Source organism: Medicago sativa, chromosome 5 (genome assembly GCF_051527215.1).
Source record: "Medicago sativa cultivar Bolivia chromosome 5, Bolivia_mono, whole genome shotgun sequence".
Classification (NCBI taxonomy): Eukaryota; Viridiplantae; Streptophyta; class Magnoliopsida; order Fabales; family Fabaceae; genus Medicago; species Medicago sativa.
The window spans coordinates 2,972,136-2,986,522 of NC_140753.1; the positions used below are offsets into that span (position 1 = coordinate 2,972,136).

At 30.3% G+C, this 14,387-nt stretch overlaps 1 protein-coding gene across 1 annotated transcript; it reads right to left on the reverse strand.

Moving 5' to 3' along the window:
* Positions 1–10,162: 10,162 nt before the first annotated feature.
* LOC146919162 (putative RING-H2 finger protein ATL21A) lies at positions 10,163–13,175 on the reverse strand. Its single transcript, XM_085710567.1, has 2 exons — positions 12,428–13,175; positions 10,163–10,774 (listed from the first exon to the last, which is right to left on the reverse strand). The coding sequence occupies exons 1-2, from the start codon at positions 13,173–13,175 to the stop codon at positions 10,359–10,361; spliced, it is 1,164 nt and encodes a 387-aa protein (XP_085566693.1). The 3' UTR covers positions 10,163–10,358.
* Between the last annotated feature and the right edge of the window lie 1,212 nt (positions 13,176–14,387).

The window sequence follows — 14,387 nt, forward strand, 5'->3', positions numbered from 1 at the left end:
TAACTACTTAAACTACTATAATCAGCCTTTACTATATCCTAAAAAACACACCCCTCGAAAACAACCTTGTCATCAAGGTTGGAATGTGCTAAATTTCTTAATGTGTAATAGTCTTCAAATGTATCACCCTTATCCCTGTTTTTTATCAGTGAAGTACTGTTTTGATTCTCACTTTAATTTGAACTCTTTGGTTCCACCAAGATTCTTTACTCCTAGCTAGGTCCAAAACCTATTAATTCTTCTAGTGTCTCTTTTGCTACTTTTCTAATCTCATATGTCATCTTGTTCCACGTATCATTTTCGCTTCTATGTAGCTTCACACAACCTTCCTTCAAAATCTTTTGTAGGAAAACACTTTGATTTTGATCCTTTAAATGTCACCACTTGATCCTTGTATCCCAATCATGGCCTTTCATCTCCACTCTTATCTTAACCCTTACATCCATAATCAATACTATATGTTGGATAGTCAAACTCTATCCATGTAAAACCTTAAAGTCAAACAAATATTTCTGTCATAATTCCTAATAAGAAATAAATTTATTTGAGAACATGAAATCCCACTCTTGTATGTAATAAATTTCCTTTTTATTTTCCTAAAGTAAGATTAAAAGACAACAAAAAATCTAGGGTGGATTTACCCTATGCATTTATGTCCCCGAGGCTATACCCTCATTCACGCCTTTAAAACTTATCAAACACTCCTTACATTCCCATTTAAATCCCCTCCTAGAAAAACATTTTCTCCTTGTGGTATTTCTTGAATTAAACATTTCAAATCCTTCCAAAATTTAACTTTAGAATATTCTTCCAAACCTACCTAAGGTTAGTAAACACTCATAACATTAAAGATGTCTTATTTCCTTTAAAAAATAAAGATGTCTTATTAAACTAAAAATTTGTGGGATACAATCAAATCTTACATCCTCTTTACATCCACAATATCCTTTTTCAATTCCTTATCCACAATAATGTCTACACCATTTCTCAATCCAACTTTTCCAGTTTATCAATGCTTTATCAATGCTTAAATCTTGAACTATCTAATTCTTTCGTCTTTTCACCTACCCACATAGTTTTTTGTTGACACATAAAATTAATCTTCATTTTAGTCATTGCGTCAACTATTTCCATATATGTTCAGGTAAGGGTACCTTTATTCCATGTTGTAAAACGGATCATACTCTCATTAACTAACTTCTTTACTCACACTCGTTCACAAAGATGTGGATACCCTTGCTTATTTTTTACTGCATTCAGGCAGCGATGTATCCATCCTTGCTCATTTAACATTGTATTTGAGCTATACAACGCGTTTCTTCTACGCATTGATCAAACCTAATGAAACTTGATTGCATCGGGTAATTATTTAATATAGAATGTCATTTAATTATATTTATTTTTAAGATTTTTGTTAAAAGTTACGTGTAATTATTTATTGATCAAACCTAATGAAACTTGATTGCATCGGGTAATAGATTACAATGAAAACCGACTCATCCCGTGAACACCTGTAGGCGTGGATGTTGAAGCATGTTTGCTTAATTTCTTTTTAAATAGGTATCATCATCCATAATTAACTTTTTTTATACCCATGACGATCATAAACTTATTTTTCCTTAAATTTAATTTTTTTATTGAATGATTTTTCTTACAAACGACGAAGGAATTAAATGATTGTATTTCCTATGTTAATCGTCATTTACTATTGATTGATTTTATTTCCCTCATCAATGAAACTCCTCTTCAATTCATTAAAAACAATGACATGTTGAAAGTGCTCATCCCACTTTTACTTAAGAAAAAGTTATTTTTTAGGACAAAAAACAGGTATATTTTTATTTTATTTTTCAGGAGAAGGAGATGGTTTGCATGGTATAATATGAGTTAGACTACCCGTTGTACGAGTCAAGATCCTCTCCATTTATAACTTTTTCCATTTGTTGCAATTTGAAGAGAGATAGACACATAAAAAATAATGATGGTGGGTTCCACTTAGTGATAGGACCCACCACTTATTTTTTGTGTCTATCTCTCTCCAAATTACAACAAATGGAAAAAGTTATAAATGGAGAGGATCTTTACCCCTGCTGTACTCTCTTTTATTATGTATTATTTTCCTTATTAAAACTCAAACATTTAAATATCCAATTGCCATTCTTTATCTTTTGATAAAATATCTTTTTTAATTCTGATTTAATGCATATTAGGATTATAGAAATCAATAATAAAAAAATCTATAATAAAAACAATAAAAATCGAAATTCCTGCAAATAAAAAACTATAATAATCATTTATATGTATAGTAGAAATTCCATAACTAATGAGTTACCTTATTTTTAACTTTCATTTAAAATTTACGGTTGACCATAATTTTTTTTCCGTTGAATTTTAAATTAGCAACCACATAATTTCAAATAAGTTATTTGTCCCAAATTTTTTATTTCATACTTTGATTGAGAACTTGCTTGGTTTGATTTTTTTTTTTAATGATGGTTCAATGATCTATTGTTTACCAAGAATAGTAGAAACATGAATTGAAGAACAGGATGAGGGTCAAGATTAAATAGAAATAAGAAAATGAGACATTCATATTCTTTTTTTTTTGAAGAAGACATACATATTCATTATTGAGTGATTTAAAATATTCTTTGAATTTGTTTTTTGCGATTGCCTTGATTGAAGCATTTCAAATTTTCTACAATTTATTTACCTTTAATGCAATTAATTCTTAATTCATGAGTTTTATTTTTTTAAATAAAAGAGGATTTTTTTATGATGGTTTAAAAGTTATTCAATGGTGATTGACTATGGAAAATGGAAAACTTGCTATATATTCTTAAATGAGTTAAGGAATTCCGTGAATTTTTAAGATATCCTTGATTGCACCATCAAAGTTTGTCCTATGTATGAGAAATTAGAATTGTTGTTAGAATGCATTGAGATGATGGTGGTGGTGTTGATGATTGTTGTTTCCTAAAATAAAAAATTTTGGATTTTTTTTATGAACATTGATGAAGGTGATGTTGAAGAAGATGAAAATGTGGAAGGAAGAACATAAAGAAACCAAAAAAAAAGTCAATTACCCCCCGTGACGTGGCATACAGTTCAGTCCACATGGAGGTGCCACGTGTACATATAACTGCCATGTCACAGGGTTTAACAGCTCAAACAAACGGAGGGGGGGTAATTGACTAACGTTTGTCAATTTCAGGGGGGTTTTTGAAGTTTCTTAAAAATCAGGGGGTTTTTTGACGAAACTTACAATTTCAGGGGTTTTTTTTGCCTATTTACTCAAAAAAAAAATTTGACCAATTTTCCAAAAAAGGTTAATAGAATTATTTTAAAAATGTCTTTAGGTTTAAATTTTTTTAAAAAAGATCAAAGTATTTTTATTCATAAATATTTCGTTTTTTATGTAAAAAAAGTTAGTTAACAAATTAATCAATTTATTCATAAAAAATCAAATACATTATACACAACAATTATTATTAAAATTTGTCATTAAGGATAATCTTCTCATTAAAGCTAATAAAATGGCTTTATTTGAAGACATCATTATTCATTAAGGAAAATATTCTCATGAAAAATATTACAATTCGATGACTTGTTTAGGAAGTTTGTATCGCATTAATTTTTTTTTTGGTTATAGAGGGAAATATCACATTAATATATTTTATTAAATAATTTTATTTTTATTATTACTTTATTACTTGTATTTATTTGATTGACAGTATATAACTTTTTTTAAAGAAATATTGGTTGTATATAACTATTAATTATTATGTGAGAGTTCACCTTAAAATTTCTTACGTGAAAAGTGATATCGAGTGTGAGAAGTTGTTAAAATAGTTTAAGAAAAAAGGCATGTTAATGGTGTTGATAAAAACTCGTGAAACAAAAATCTAAATTCATACACATGTATTAATATATTTGTATTATTCATGTACATGCGATATACAATAAATTAATAATTATAAATCATGAAGAAATGGGCATTCACGACACGCGGCACTAAAATTTCCAATATAATAAATACAATCTTCAGTTTCTTTGTCATTCTTGTATTTGAAAAAAAAACAATTAAAGAAATAGTGCGCTATTTCTTATACACTAAATTGAAACGCCTCATTATCAATGTCTTTTGCAATGCTCCATCATATGACTCTTCTTCCTCATAAATGACTTTTTGTGTGTCACAATTTCTAATCACTTTGTCTCCCTGTCTAAACTAAAAAACAATAAAAGCTATAAAAATAAAAGCTTTATGTAATCTAAATTAAAAATGAAAACGGTAATATATGTTAAGGAGAATGACAGATTAACATTTTTCAATCACATATAAACCAAAGTCTACCAACAGAAATAATGAAAATTGAAATGATTATTCAAATAGGAGGCACAGAAAATAATATGAAAATAAGAAAACAAAGAAGAATTCAACAAAAAATTTGAGTTTATAGAAGACTTTTAGAAAATTTGTGTTGCATTTTTCAAGTGATGTAAAACTTGTGAGTATCATAAACAATATTTATAGGAAAAATCATCAAGTAATAACAATAATCACTCCCTTGATTTCTTCAAAAAAAAAAATCACTCCCTTGATTTACAGATAAAATAAATGTCAAAAATATCCATTAATTTTCAAAAAGTCACACATTTGAAATTAGAAAGAAAATCATATTAAGTTAAGTTGTATATAAAAAAATTAATGGTTCTGAATAAATATAATTAAATCATTTTAATTTGAATTACTTTAATCAAAACGTATTTTTATTACTTACATATATCAATAATTTGATCTCTTTGAAATTAAAATATTTAAATATAAATTATTCAATTAGTATTTTATTTGAATCTTTGAATTTAATTTTAATAATATATTTAAATATAAATTTGTCTTATTTGTCTTATTTAATAATTAATCAATACTAATTGAAATAAAATACTAATTGTAATAATATTCCACAGATAAATTTATTATTAAATTAATATTAATTAATTTTGAATATCAATGCATCAATTGAGAATTGTTTTATAAAAAAAAAATAACACCATTAGTGCCAAATGCATTAGAATGTTGAATTAAGTCCATGATGCCACATGTCATGAGGATGCTTTGGGAGGGTTTCGTTTTCATATATACGTTTGAGGAATAAGCCTAAAATGTACAATTTATAGATAGATATGGATATAGATTCGAGGGTAATTTGGTAATATGATCATTACTGAAAATATAAAAAAAAATGATAATTATCTCAATATTGTTTAAAAGAATCGTAAGTTTTAACACCTTTAAGAAATGGATGAATTTCATGCATTCTTAATGCACAAACTTCATGTTAACGTCTAAAAGAAATGGAGGAATCAAAATAAATGCATTTATTTACTTTTTTTATTCCTATTTTTAGTGTATTTTTAATGGTTTTTTTTATTATTTCTTTATTTGTTTCAAAGTCAACAAAGTTAATTATGGTATATTTTTGTGCTTCCAAAGATCTGAATATTTTTAATTTAATAATTTTTTGAGGTAATTTTCTTTGGCTAATGAGGAATTACATGAATATATATTTTTCGTAATATTAATAATAAATATATGCTATTACTATTTGTTTTTAAGGAATAATATATGCTAGTACTATTTGTAATCCAACAAATTAAAAAACAATTTATTAATATTCTCGTTAATAATATATTAATTAGTACTATTTTCTTTCTTTGCAAAATTCTAATATATTAGTATTATTTTATGAAATCCAATAATTTATAGACGTCATTCATAATGAAAACAATAATATATTACTACTATTATCTCGATAGTTAATTATTATATTATTAAAAAAAAATATGCACAATATTAGGCCTATTCTTTTTTTTTTGAAGAGATATTAGGCCTATTCTAAAAAGTAGTATATAGAATCATGCATATTGGTGCACAAATTTAATTCGAAACTACAATGCCTGTTCTGGTTACTATCATAATAATGTTTTTCTCTAAAAAATAATAATCATAATAATGCTATTTTAGGAATATTAATATTGTAATTTATTTATAATATCAAAATCAAAAATATAAATGGTTATAAAAATTAATTTGGGATAGCATTAAATATGAAATGCATGAGAGAAGAGTGCCACATGTTGAGACTTGGAGCAAATGCAAATGCTTGAGGAAGAGTGCCACATGTCAACACCAAAAGAAGAGAAAATGAAATATGTCTCAAATTTATATAATATAGATTACTCGTCCAATATTACTTTCCTTATGTCTCAATTTGGATTATGTATACTGTCCCTTTTATCTCAACGAATTTAGTTCTTTGATGGACTACTACGAACTACAAAGCAACATGCGATATAAAATTCAATGATAGCAAGAAGTCCAAATATCCTAAGGCCTATGGTTTTAATTGGGACGAGCCGTTCTGTGGCAGCTCGGGCAGTGGCGTATCCAGGACCCTGAGTCAGGGGGTGCAAATTTTTTAATTTTAATAATTAATATTAATATTAAAATTATAAATTTTTATATATATGTATATATGGTTACCAAAATTTGATCTAGTCATATTTTTCAGTATTTAATAAATATGTATGAGCCTTAATCCATTTATGGAAAACTAAAAGTCTACCAATTACAGTAAATAACATTAAAAGTCATTTTTATGGGAAAATTAACAGCATTAAACACGTCATTCATGGGAAAATTAGTAGCACTAAACACGCCAGTTAATATCAGTCACGCTAAACTGGCATAGTCTTGTGAGGAGGTGCAAAACTAAAATCTCAGGGTATGCATATATCAATAAAACTAAGAGTACTGGTGCAAATAACAAAGATCCAGGGTGTGCAGGTGCACACCCTCAAGCATAGCTGGATCCGCCCATGAGCTCGGGGGAGAATGGAGTATAAATAAGGGTTTTGCTATTAACCTTCTTGGTAGAGTGGGTCTCCCCGTAGCTCTTCTGTTTCTCTGCTATGCTTGAATCCCATCCTTGAATTGCACTTTTTCTCCTTTTTAGTACTATAAAGACATTCTCTAGCCTATTTGATGGAGTGATTAAATCACACATGAGAAAAAAAAACCAATGTTAGGAGAAGAGAGGATTGTCCACAGAAAGAGCGTCCACCAAAATCTTGTTGTCCACTAAAAAAGACAAAATGTAAAAACTTTACATTCAAAACAACAACTTTTAAATATTTAAAAAGTTGAATATACAACGGCAATATCTAACGGCTTCCACAATGTTACTTTTGAAACGGACAGCAAGATTTTGGTGGACGCTCTTTCTGTTCACAATGTTCCTCTTAATGAATTTGGTGACCTAGTATCTGAATGTAAGAGTCTCTTATTTAGTAATTCCGACTATGTAGTGTCGTTCGTTAGGAGGCAAATGAATAGGGTAGCTCATAGTATTGTTAGAGCTGTCTTATCCCACTCTAGTCCTCACACTTTTCATGAAGTATCTTCTACTTTGCATCCCTTGATTATTAATGATATGCAGGAATCTTGCTTTGATTCAAAAAAATAAGTTGAATATACATTTTCTCAAAGTTTTTCAAAAGAACATTTCTATTTTAATTTTCTTAGCAACTTCCATAAGAGCGTTCTTTAGTAAAAATAACTAAATAAATGGTTAATTATTAAAATTGTCCTTATAATATTGTCTCCAGTTAATTATTTTTATAATCATGTTGTCTACTAGTACGAATTTCACTATTTAAAGTGAATAAGTGATGAGTTCGAACCTTGACCGACTCTGCATATTATAATGTCTTTATCAACTTAGATGTGCTTAAGGGGACAAATCTTTACACATTTTTATTTATTTTAAAAGGTAATAAGTTGTCACTTTCGCGTTATTTTATGCAAATGAGTCACTAAAATGCATCGTTGAAAGGTACAATTCATAAACTAGACAATTATTTATCACAAATTAATATTTTTTTTATATCTTTAAATAAAAATAAGAATAATTATAATATACCAATTATAAAAACAAAAGTCTTACATATTTTCATTCATTTTAAAAAATAATAAATTGTCATTTATCAACTTTGTATTCTTTTTGATATGCCATTACATTGTTTTCACACCGATTTCTTAAAAATAAGTCACTAAAGATTGTCATTGAAGCATACAATTCATATACGGGACAATTGTTTGTCATTAATTAATTAGGTAACTTTTTTTTATTTCTTCTAAATAAAAATGAGTAATTATAGTATGCTACTTATAATGTATTATATAAATCATACACAAAACAAATGTGTATTATTAAATATTGGAAAAAACCCAAGTCCCACATCGGATAGATAAGACTCTTGAGAAGAGTATTCTAAGAGGAGGCAATCCTCACCTTACAAGCCGGTTTTGTAAGGATGAGTTAGACTCCAACTTTCAACATGGTATCAGAGCTTGTCAAATTCAAGGGACGGATATCAAGGGACGGATAAACCAATTCACACACCAAGCCCACCAAGCCCAAAGAGTGAGGGGGTGTATTGGGAAAAACCTAAGTCCCACATCAGATAGATAAGACTTTTGAGAAGAGTCCCACATCAGATAGATAAGACTTTTGAGAAGAGTATATAACAAGGGACGGATAAACCTATTCCTTTTGAGAAGAGTCCCACATCAGATAGATAAGACTTTTGAGAAGAGTATATAACAAGGGACGGATAAACCTATTCACACACCAAGCCCACCAAGCCCAAAGACACACACCAAGCCCACCAAGCCCAAAGAGTGAGGGGGTGTATTGGGAAAAACCTAAGTCCCACATCAGATAGATAAGACTTTTGAGAAGAGTCCCACATTAGATAGATAAGACTTTTGAGAAGAGTATATAACAAGGGACGGATAAACCTATTCACACACCAAGCCCACCAAGCCCAAAGACTTTTGAGAAGAGTCCCACATCAGATAGATAAGACGATAAGACTTTTGAGAAGAGTATATAACAAGGGACGAATAAACCTATTCACACACCAAAGCCCACCAAGCCCAAAGAGTGAGGGGGGTGTATCGGGAAAAACCTAAGTCTCACATCAGATAGATAAGACTTTTGAGAAGAGTATATAACAAGGGACGGATAAACCTATTCACACACCAAGCCCACCAAGCCCAAAGACACACACCAAGCCCACCAAGCCCAAAGAGTGAGGGGGTGTATTGGGAAAAACCTAAGTTCCACATCAGATAGATAAGACTTTTGAGAAGAGTCCCACATCAGATAGATAAGACTTTTGAGAAGAGTATATAACAAGGGACGGATAAACCTATTCACACACCAAGCCCACCAAGCCCAAAGACTTTTGAGAAGAGTCCCACATCAGATAGATAAGACGATAAGACTTTTGAGAAGAGTATATAACAAGGGACGAATAAACCTATTCACACACCAAAGCCCACCAAGCCCAAAGAGTGAGGGGGTGTATTGGGAAAAACCTAAGTCTCACATCAGATAGATAAGACTTTTGAGAAGAGTCCCGAGATAAGACTTTTGAGAAGAGTATATAAAGATGACAATTATAATAAAAACAATCATTTACAATAAGTGTTTTTTAAATATTCCTGATATGAAAAAGAGAACAATTATAATACCCAATTATAATTTTTATGCATTTTATTGTTTTCACATTGTTTTCCTCTACATGAACCACTAATGAGTGTGCGCACGATTCTTACACAAGTCAATTGTTCCTCACTAATTAATCAGTTAATTTGGTTACCTAGTTAGGCACAACAATGATCTAATACTCCGAGAGAGAGCTTGTTGATCCACTATCAATGAATTTTTTTACAATGAGATATCAAAGAGGTTAAAGAAATTAACTTCAACAAGTTATCCATAAACAACATAATTTCTACCTGTTTTTCAATTTCTTCCCCTGATCAAGAGACCGAAAGGATTTCACTTTTTCAAAGTATTTACAATGTTTCCCAATCCTAAAATCTCATCAAAAGTCACTCAACTCTTAGTCTCTAAGTTTCTTAAAAGTTTCCTTGTACCTCTGACACTTGTGCGCCTTCCGTATGGCTCCTTGCGTAAAGCGTATCAGGCAGTACCGGAATCCGTAAAAATGGCGAGACTCTTAACAATGGCGTCTCACAGTGCTCCAGATTGAACTAGCTCCAAAAGAGATAACCTATGGGGAAAAAAGTTTGTATATAGAGTGGTTCGTGTTTGATGTTTAGTCTCATTTTATACAATTTGATACATTGAATTAACAAAACATAAAATCGAATGAAGGTAAGAAAGTGACTAATGAGATGAAAGAAGTATATATTAACATTATAATGAAGATTGATATAAAATTGTAGAAAGATGCAGAAAGAGATGACCAAATCACATGCATCACTCGGGCAAATTTCGACATAAAGGGCAAGTAGCATTCATCTTGAGCCAAACATCTATACAATCTGCATGGAAATGATGATTACATTGAGGTATACTTCTTAATGTCTCCATAGGTTTGTACTCACTAAGACATATGGAACAAACACTGTCAATGGACTTAGGCAATTGTCCACTCTCTGCTAGTTGAATCTTTGGATATTGTTCTATCCTTGAATGATCAAGTCCAAACACAAACCAAGGAGGTTCCCGTTCACTTGGTTCTATGTTCAAAATTGTTTGACTTTGTGGGATATTGTTCTGCTGTCTATCTTTGAATACAGATAAAGTTACCCACACGAAGAACAGAAGTCCAGATATTCCCCATACTACTGGAAAAAAGTAGATATTATGCTTTGGAGCTGTACGATTCCCATCTACATGATTAGAACTCTAGTATAAGTCATTGCAATTTATTTATATTATGAACAAAATTAAAATAAAATAATCAAACATCTATGCTTCTCAAAGACGAATGAATGATGCGGTATGTCATTTACAAATCATCATAATTCAAATTCGTGTTCATCTAGACCAATTTTTTTTTAAACATTAAATTTAAATCTTATTAAACAAACAATAGATAAATTTAAAAGGATTAATTGCAATTTTGATCCCTCTATTTTTATCATTTTTTGGAACCGGACCCCTTATTTTAAAATCTGACAGTTTTGATCGCTTCATCATTTTTATAACTAAAAATTAGTGATGTGATATGTTTTAAATACATGATATATGATTTAATGATGAGAAAAGATCAATATCAATGAAATTATAAGAAAAATCTCTTAAAAAATACGTCTAAAACATATCTTCTTATTATATTTTAGATCAAATATTAGTTGAAAGGGCAAAAACTATCAAAATTTAAAATTAGGGGACTAATTTCGCAAAAAAATGATGAAAATAGGGTACTAAAAATACAATTAAACCATTTTAAAATGATAAATAAAACATTAGGGTGTGTCTTTTACAAGGTATGTAATGTTATTTTCAAGAACATGAGATTGGGAATGTAATATGGCACGTACTGTGTTGAGAGGGCTTAGTTAATAGGTCTCCCGTTGTAGGTGAGTGGAAAGGTAGCAAGTGCATCGTATACCCACCCACACCTCATCAATTTATGGTTTTTGCTATCTCTCTCTCCTTCTTCATCAACTTTTCTGCCTATAATTGTAATTCGGTTATCAATTTCGGTTCTCTCTCTCCTCTTGATCTTTTAGGTTGATTTAAAAACTGATGTATCTAGTTGATATTATAGACCACATGTATCATTTATTCAGTAAATTTAAAAAATGATTCTTTTATTATAATAGTAACGGGGAAGTAGTCTTTTGGATTGAGTTATACTCATGAGTTTAAGTCCTAACCATTGTTGTTCTTATTGAGAGGTGAACAACAAAAAGTACCATGTATACCTGAATTACAACTTATCATAGAATCTCATTAAAAGATTGAAGTCGCCAACGAGGGAAGGGTAATACCAAATCAGAACCGATAGAGTGAGAGTCATTGCCAACCCTTAAAGCGCGTAAAAATATTATGAATCTCGTGTTGAATAGATAATGTGTATTAAGTGTCACACCTAAATAATTAACCATTTGGTAGGGTTTTTCCGTAGGCTTTAGCCCTAACACTATTAGACTATAAGTATTATGCTATAGGGCACATGAAAAATAAAGATAAATAATGCATTATAAAAAATTATAGGCTAAATTACAATAGGGGTCTTCTAAGTTTGAAGTTTGTAATAGATTGATTTTTAAGTTATTTTGGTCACACATAAGTCTTTTAAGTTTGAGGTTTGTAACAGGTTTGTCTTTAAGTTATTTTGGTCACCTATAAGTCCTTTAAGTTTATAAACTTTTACAAACTTAAAGGGCTTATGGGTGACCAAAATAACTTGACAAATCTGTTACAAACCTCAAATTTAAAGGACCTATTAGGTGTGACCAAAATAACTTAAATGACCAATCGGTTACAAATCTCAAACTTAAAAGACTTCTGATGTAATTTAGCGAAAATTATACCTGGGTGACCAAAATAATGGTTTGTATCGTAACAAGTAACATAAAGACCCGTATCCGCTAGAAAGCCACAAGATTGATCTGCTTCACACTTACAAAGAGGTGTATTCCATTGCAACAATATATCCGAGTTTAGTCCATCATTGATTACCATTGGTTCACCATAATTATCTCTGATTGGAACCTTAGCAAACCCAATTTCACTACATGATGAATTCCACAAATTAGTAAGAGGTGATTGTAAGGTATACACAATTGTATAAGTGCCACTGCTTAGACAAGGTATATTAGGAAGATCATCAAATGGTTCCTTTTCAACATTGTTAGTACAATTGAGAAATGTTACGTTTTCATAATGATCATTTTCATAAGAGTTGTCCAATTGGAAAGGTGAATCATTGTCGATGTCTATGTTTTGAAGGAACCTTCTTGGTTTACAACCATTGATATCCTCGACCAAAATTCTTTGTCTCTCGTGGAAAATATGTTTGACAACAAATTCTCTTCCATTTAAGAGTGTAATCAAAGGTTGCTTCTTATTCTTGCAAAAAACTTCAAATCCTGGGTACCCACATCGATCACTTTGAGCATTGTTAATTTGATTTTCTTCTCTTAATTGGAAAGGGAACTCAAAAAGTTCTGACGAATTTCCACAATGTCTCTTGTCACAAATTGGAGCTTTGCTTTTTGTTGAGTGAAAAAGTAAGAAGATCACTAGAAAAAATAAGAAATAAATTTTGAAGATAGCCATTAGATATGAGAGTAGTGCTTGTGGTGTGAATCACTAAATTGATTGAATGAAATATTGATTGTCAACTATGTGGGATGAGACAAAATCTTTGTGTAAATCAATGCATACTTTAATCATAGTGTTACTCGTCCAGAATGTGTTAATTTGGATTACATATGTGGTCCCTTTGATTTCTACAATTAAGTTATTTGACTACTACGAAGTAACATGCATGTATAAAAGTTCAATGATAACAAGGAATCGAAATATTCTAAAGGATGTGGTTTTATTGGGACATGCCGTTCTGTGGCAGCTCGGGGGGAGAATTGAGCAAAAGTTAAATAAAAAAGGGGATCAGCAAGCGTTACTTTTTTTAGGGGGATGTTACATACATACATACATATATAAGTCGGGATCCGTTGACACCAAATCCTATCCGTCCTTTTTATCATCTCAACGGCTGACATTTATTCACTTTAGATGTTTAGGTGAAGACTCCTTAACTGATAAAAGAAATCACGCTTCTTCTTCTTTTTCCTGAACTCACTCATAGCTATGATGCTTTTATATATGCAGAAAAAGTTCCATCATAAGATTGCTCTCTTATTTTCGATTTCTCCAGGAATAGGTTTTGATTATGTTTCTCACAATTTCAAACTTCACTTTGTTATTATCAATTTTTTCTATCGATCGACATCCCCCTCTCCATTTTATATGATTAACTTTCCCCTCCTTATCATAATGTTTATAATCAAGCAAATTTTCTACATATCAATATTATAATGGGGGATAAGTATGGATTATCACTCACAATAAACCCTGCAAACTTTTAATCCCCTTTTCGTTGATAATTTATTTCCAATCACCATCGATAAAAAGGTTAATTAATTAATTCATTGAATTTGGAATCCTGTGATAAACAACTAAAGAGAGTAACGTAATCACTAGAACAACTAAAGAGAGAGTAGCGTAATCACCAGCAAGGATGAAAGAAAATTGTTGGATCAGGAAAAGGAAGAAGAAGAGACGTGATTTTTTTTATCCCCTAAAAAGTCTTCACCTGAACAACTAAAGTGAATAAATGTCATTTGTTGAGATGATAAAAAGGACGGATAGGCGTTGACACCAAGTGTCAACGGATCCTGACAATATATTTATATTTGAGGGAGGTAAGGGGGATGTTACATATTTATTTATTGAGTAAAAAAAATATATTATTTAATCATATGAACA

Bases quoted from the DNA above. Each gene is read 5' to 3' on its own strand.
- LOC146919162 (XM_085710567.1), bottom strand. From the start codon at position 13,175: ATGGCTATCTTCAAAATTTATTTCTTATTTTTTCTAGTGATCTTCTTA. The intron at 10,775-12,427 runs GTATAATTTTCG...CTAATCATGTAG, and splicing joins CCATTATTTTGGTCACCCAG to ATGGGAATCGTACAGCTCCA.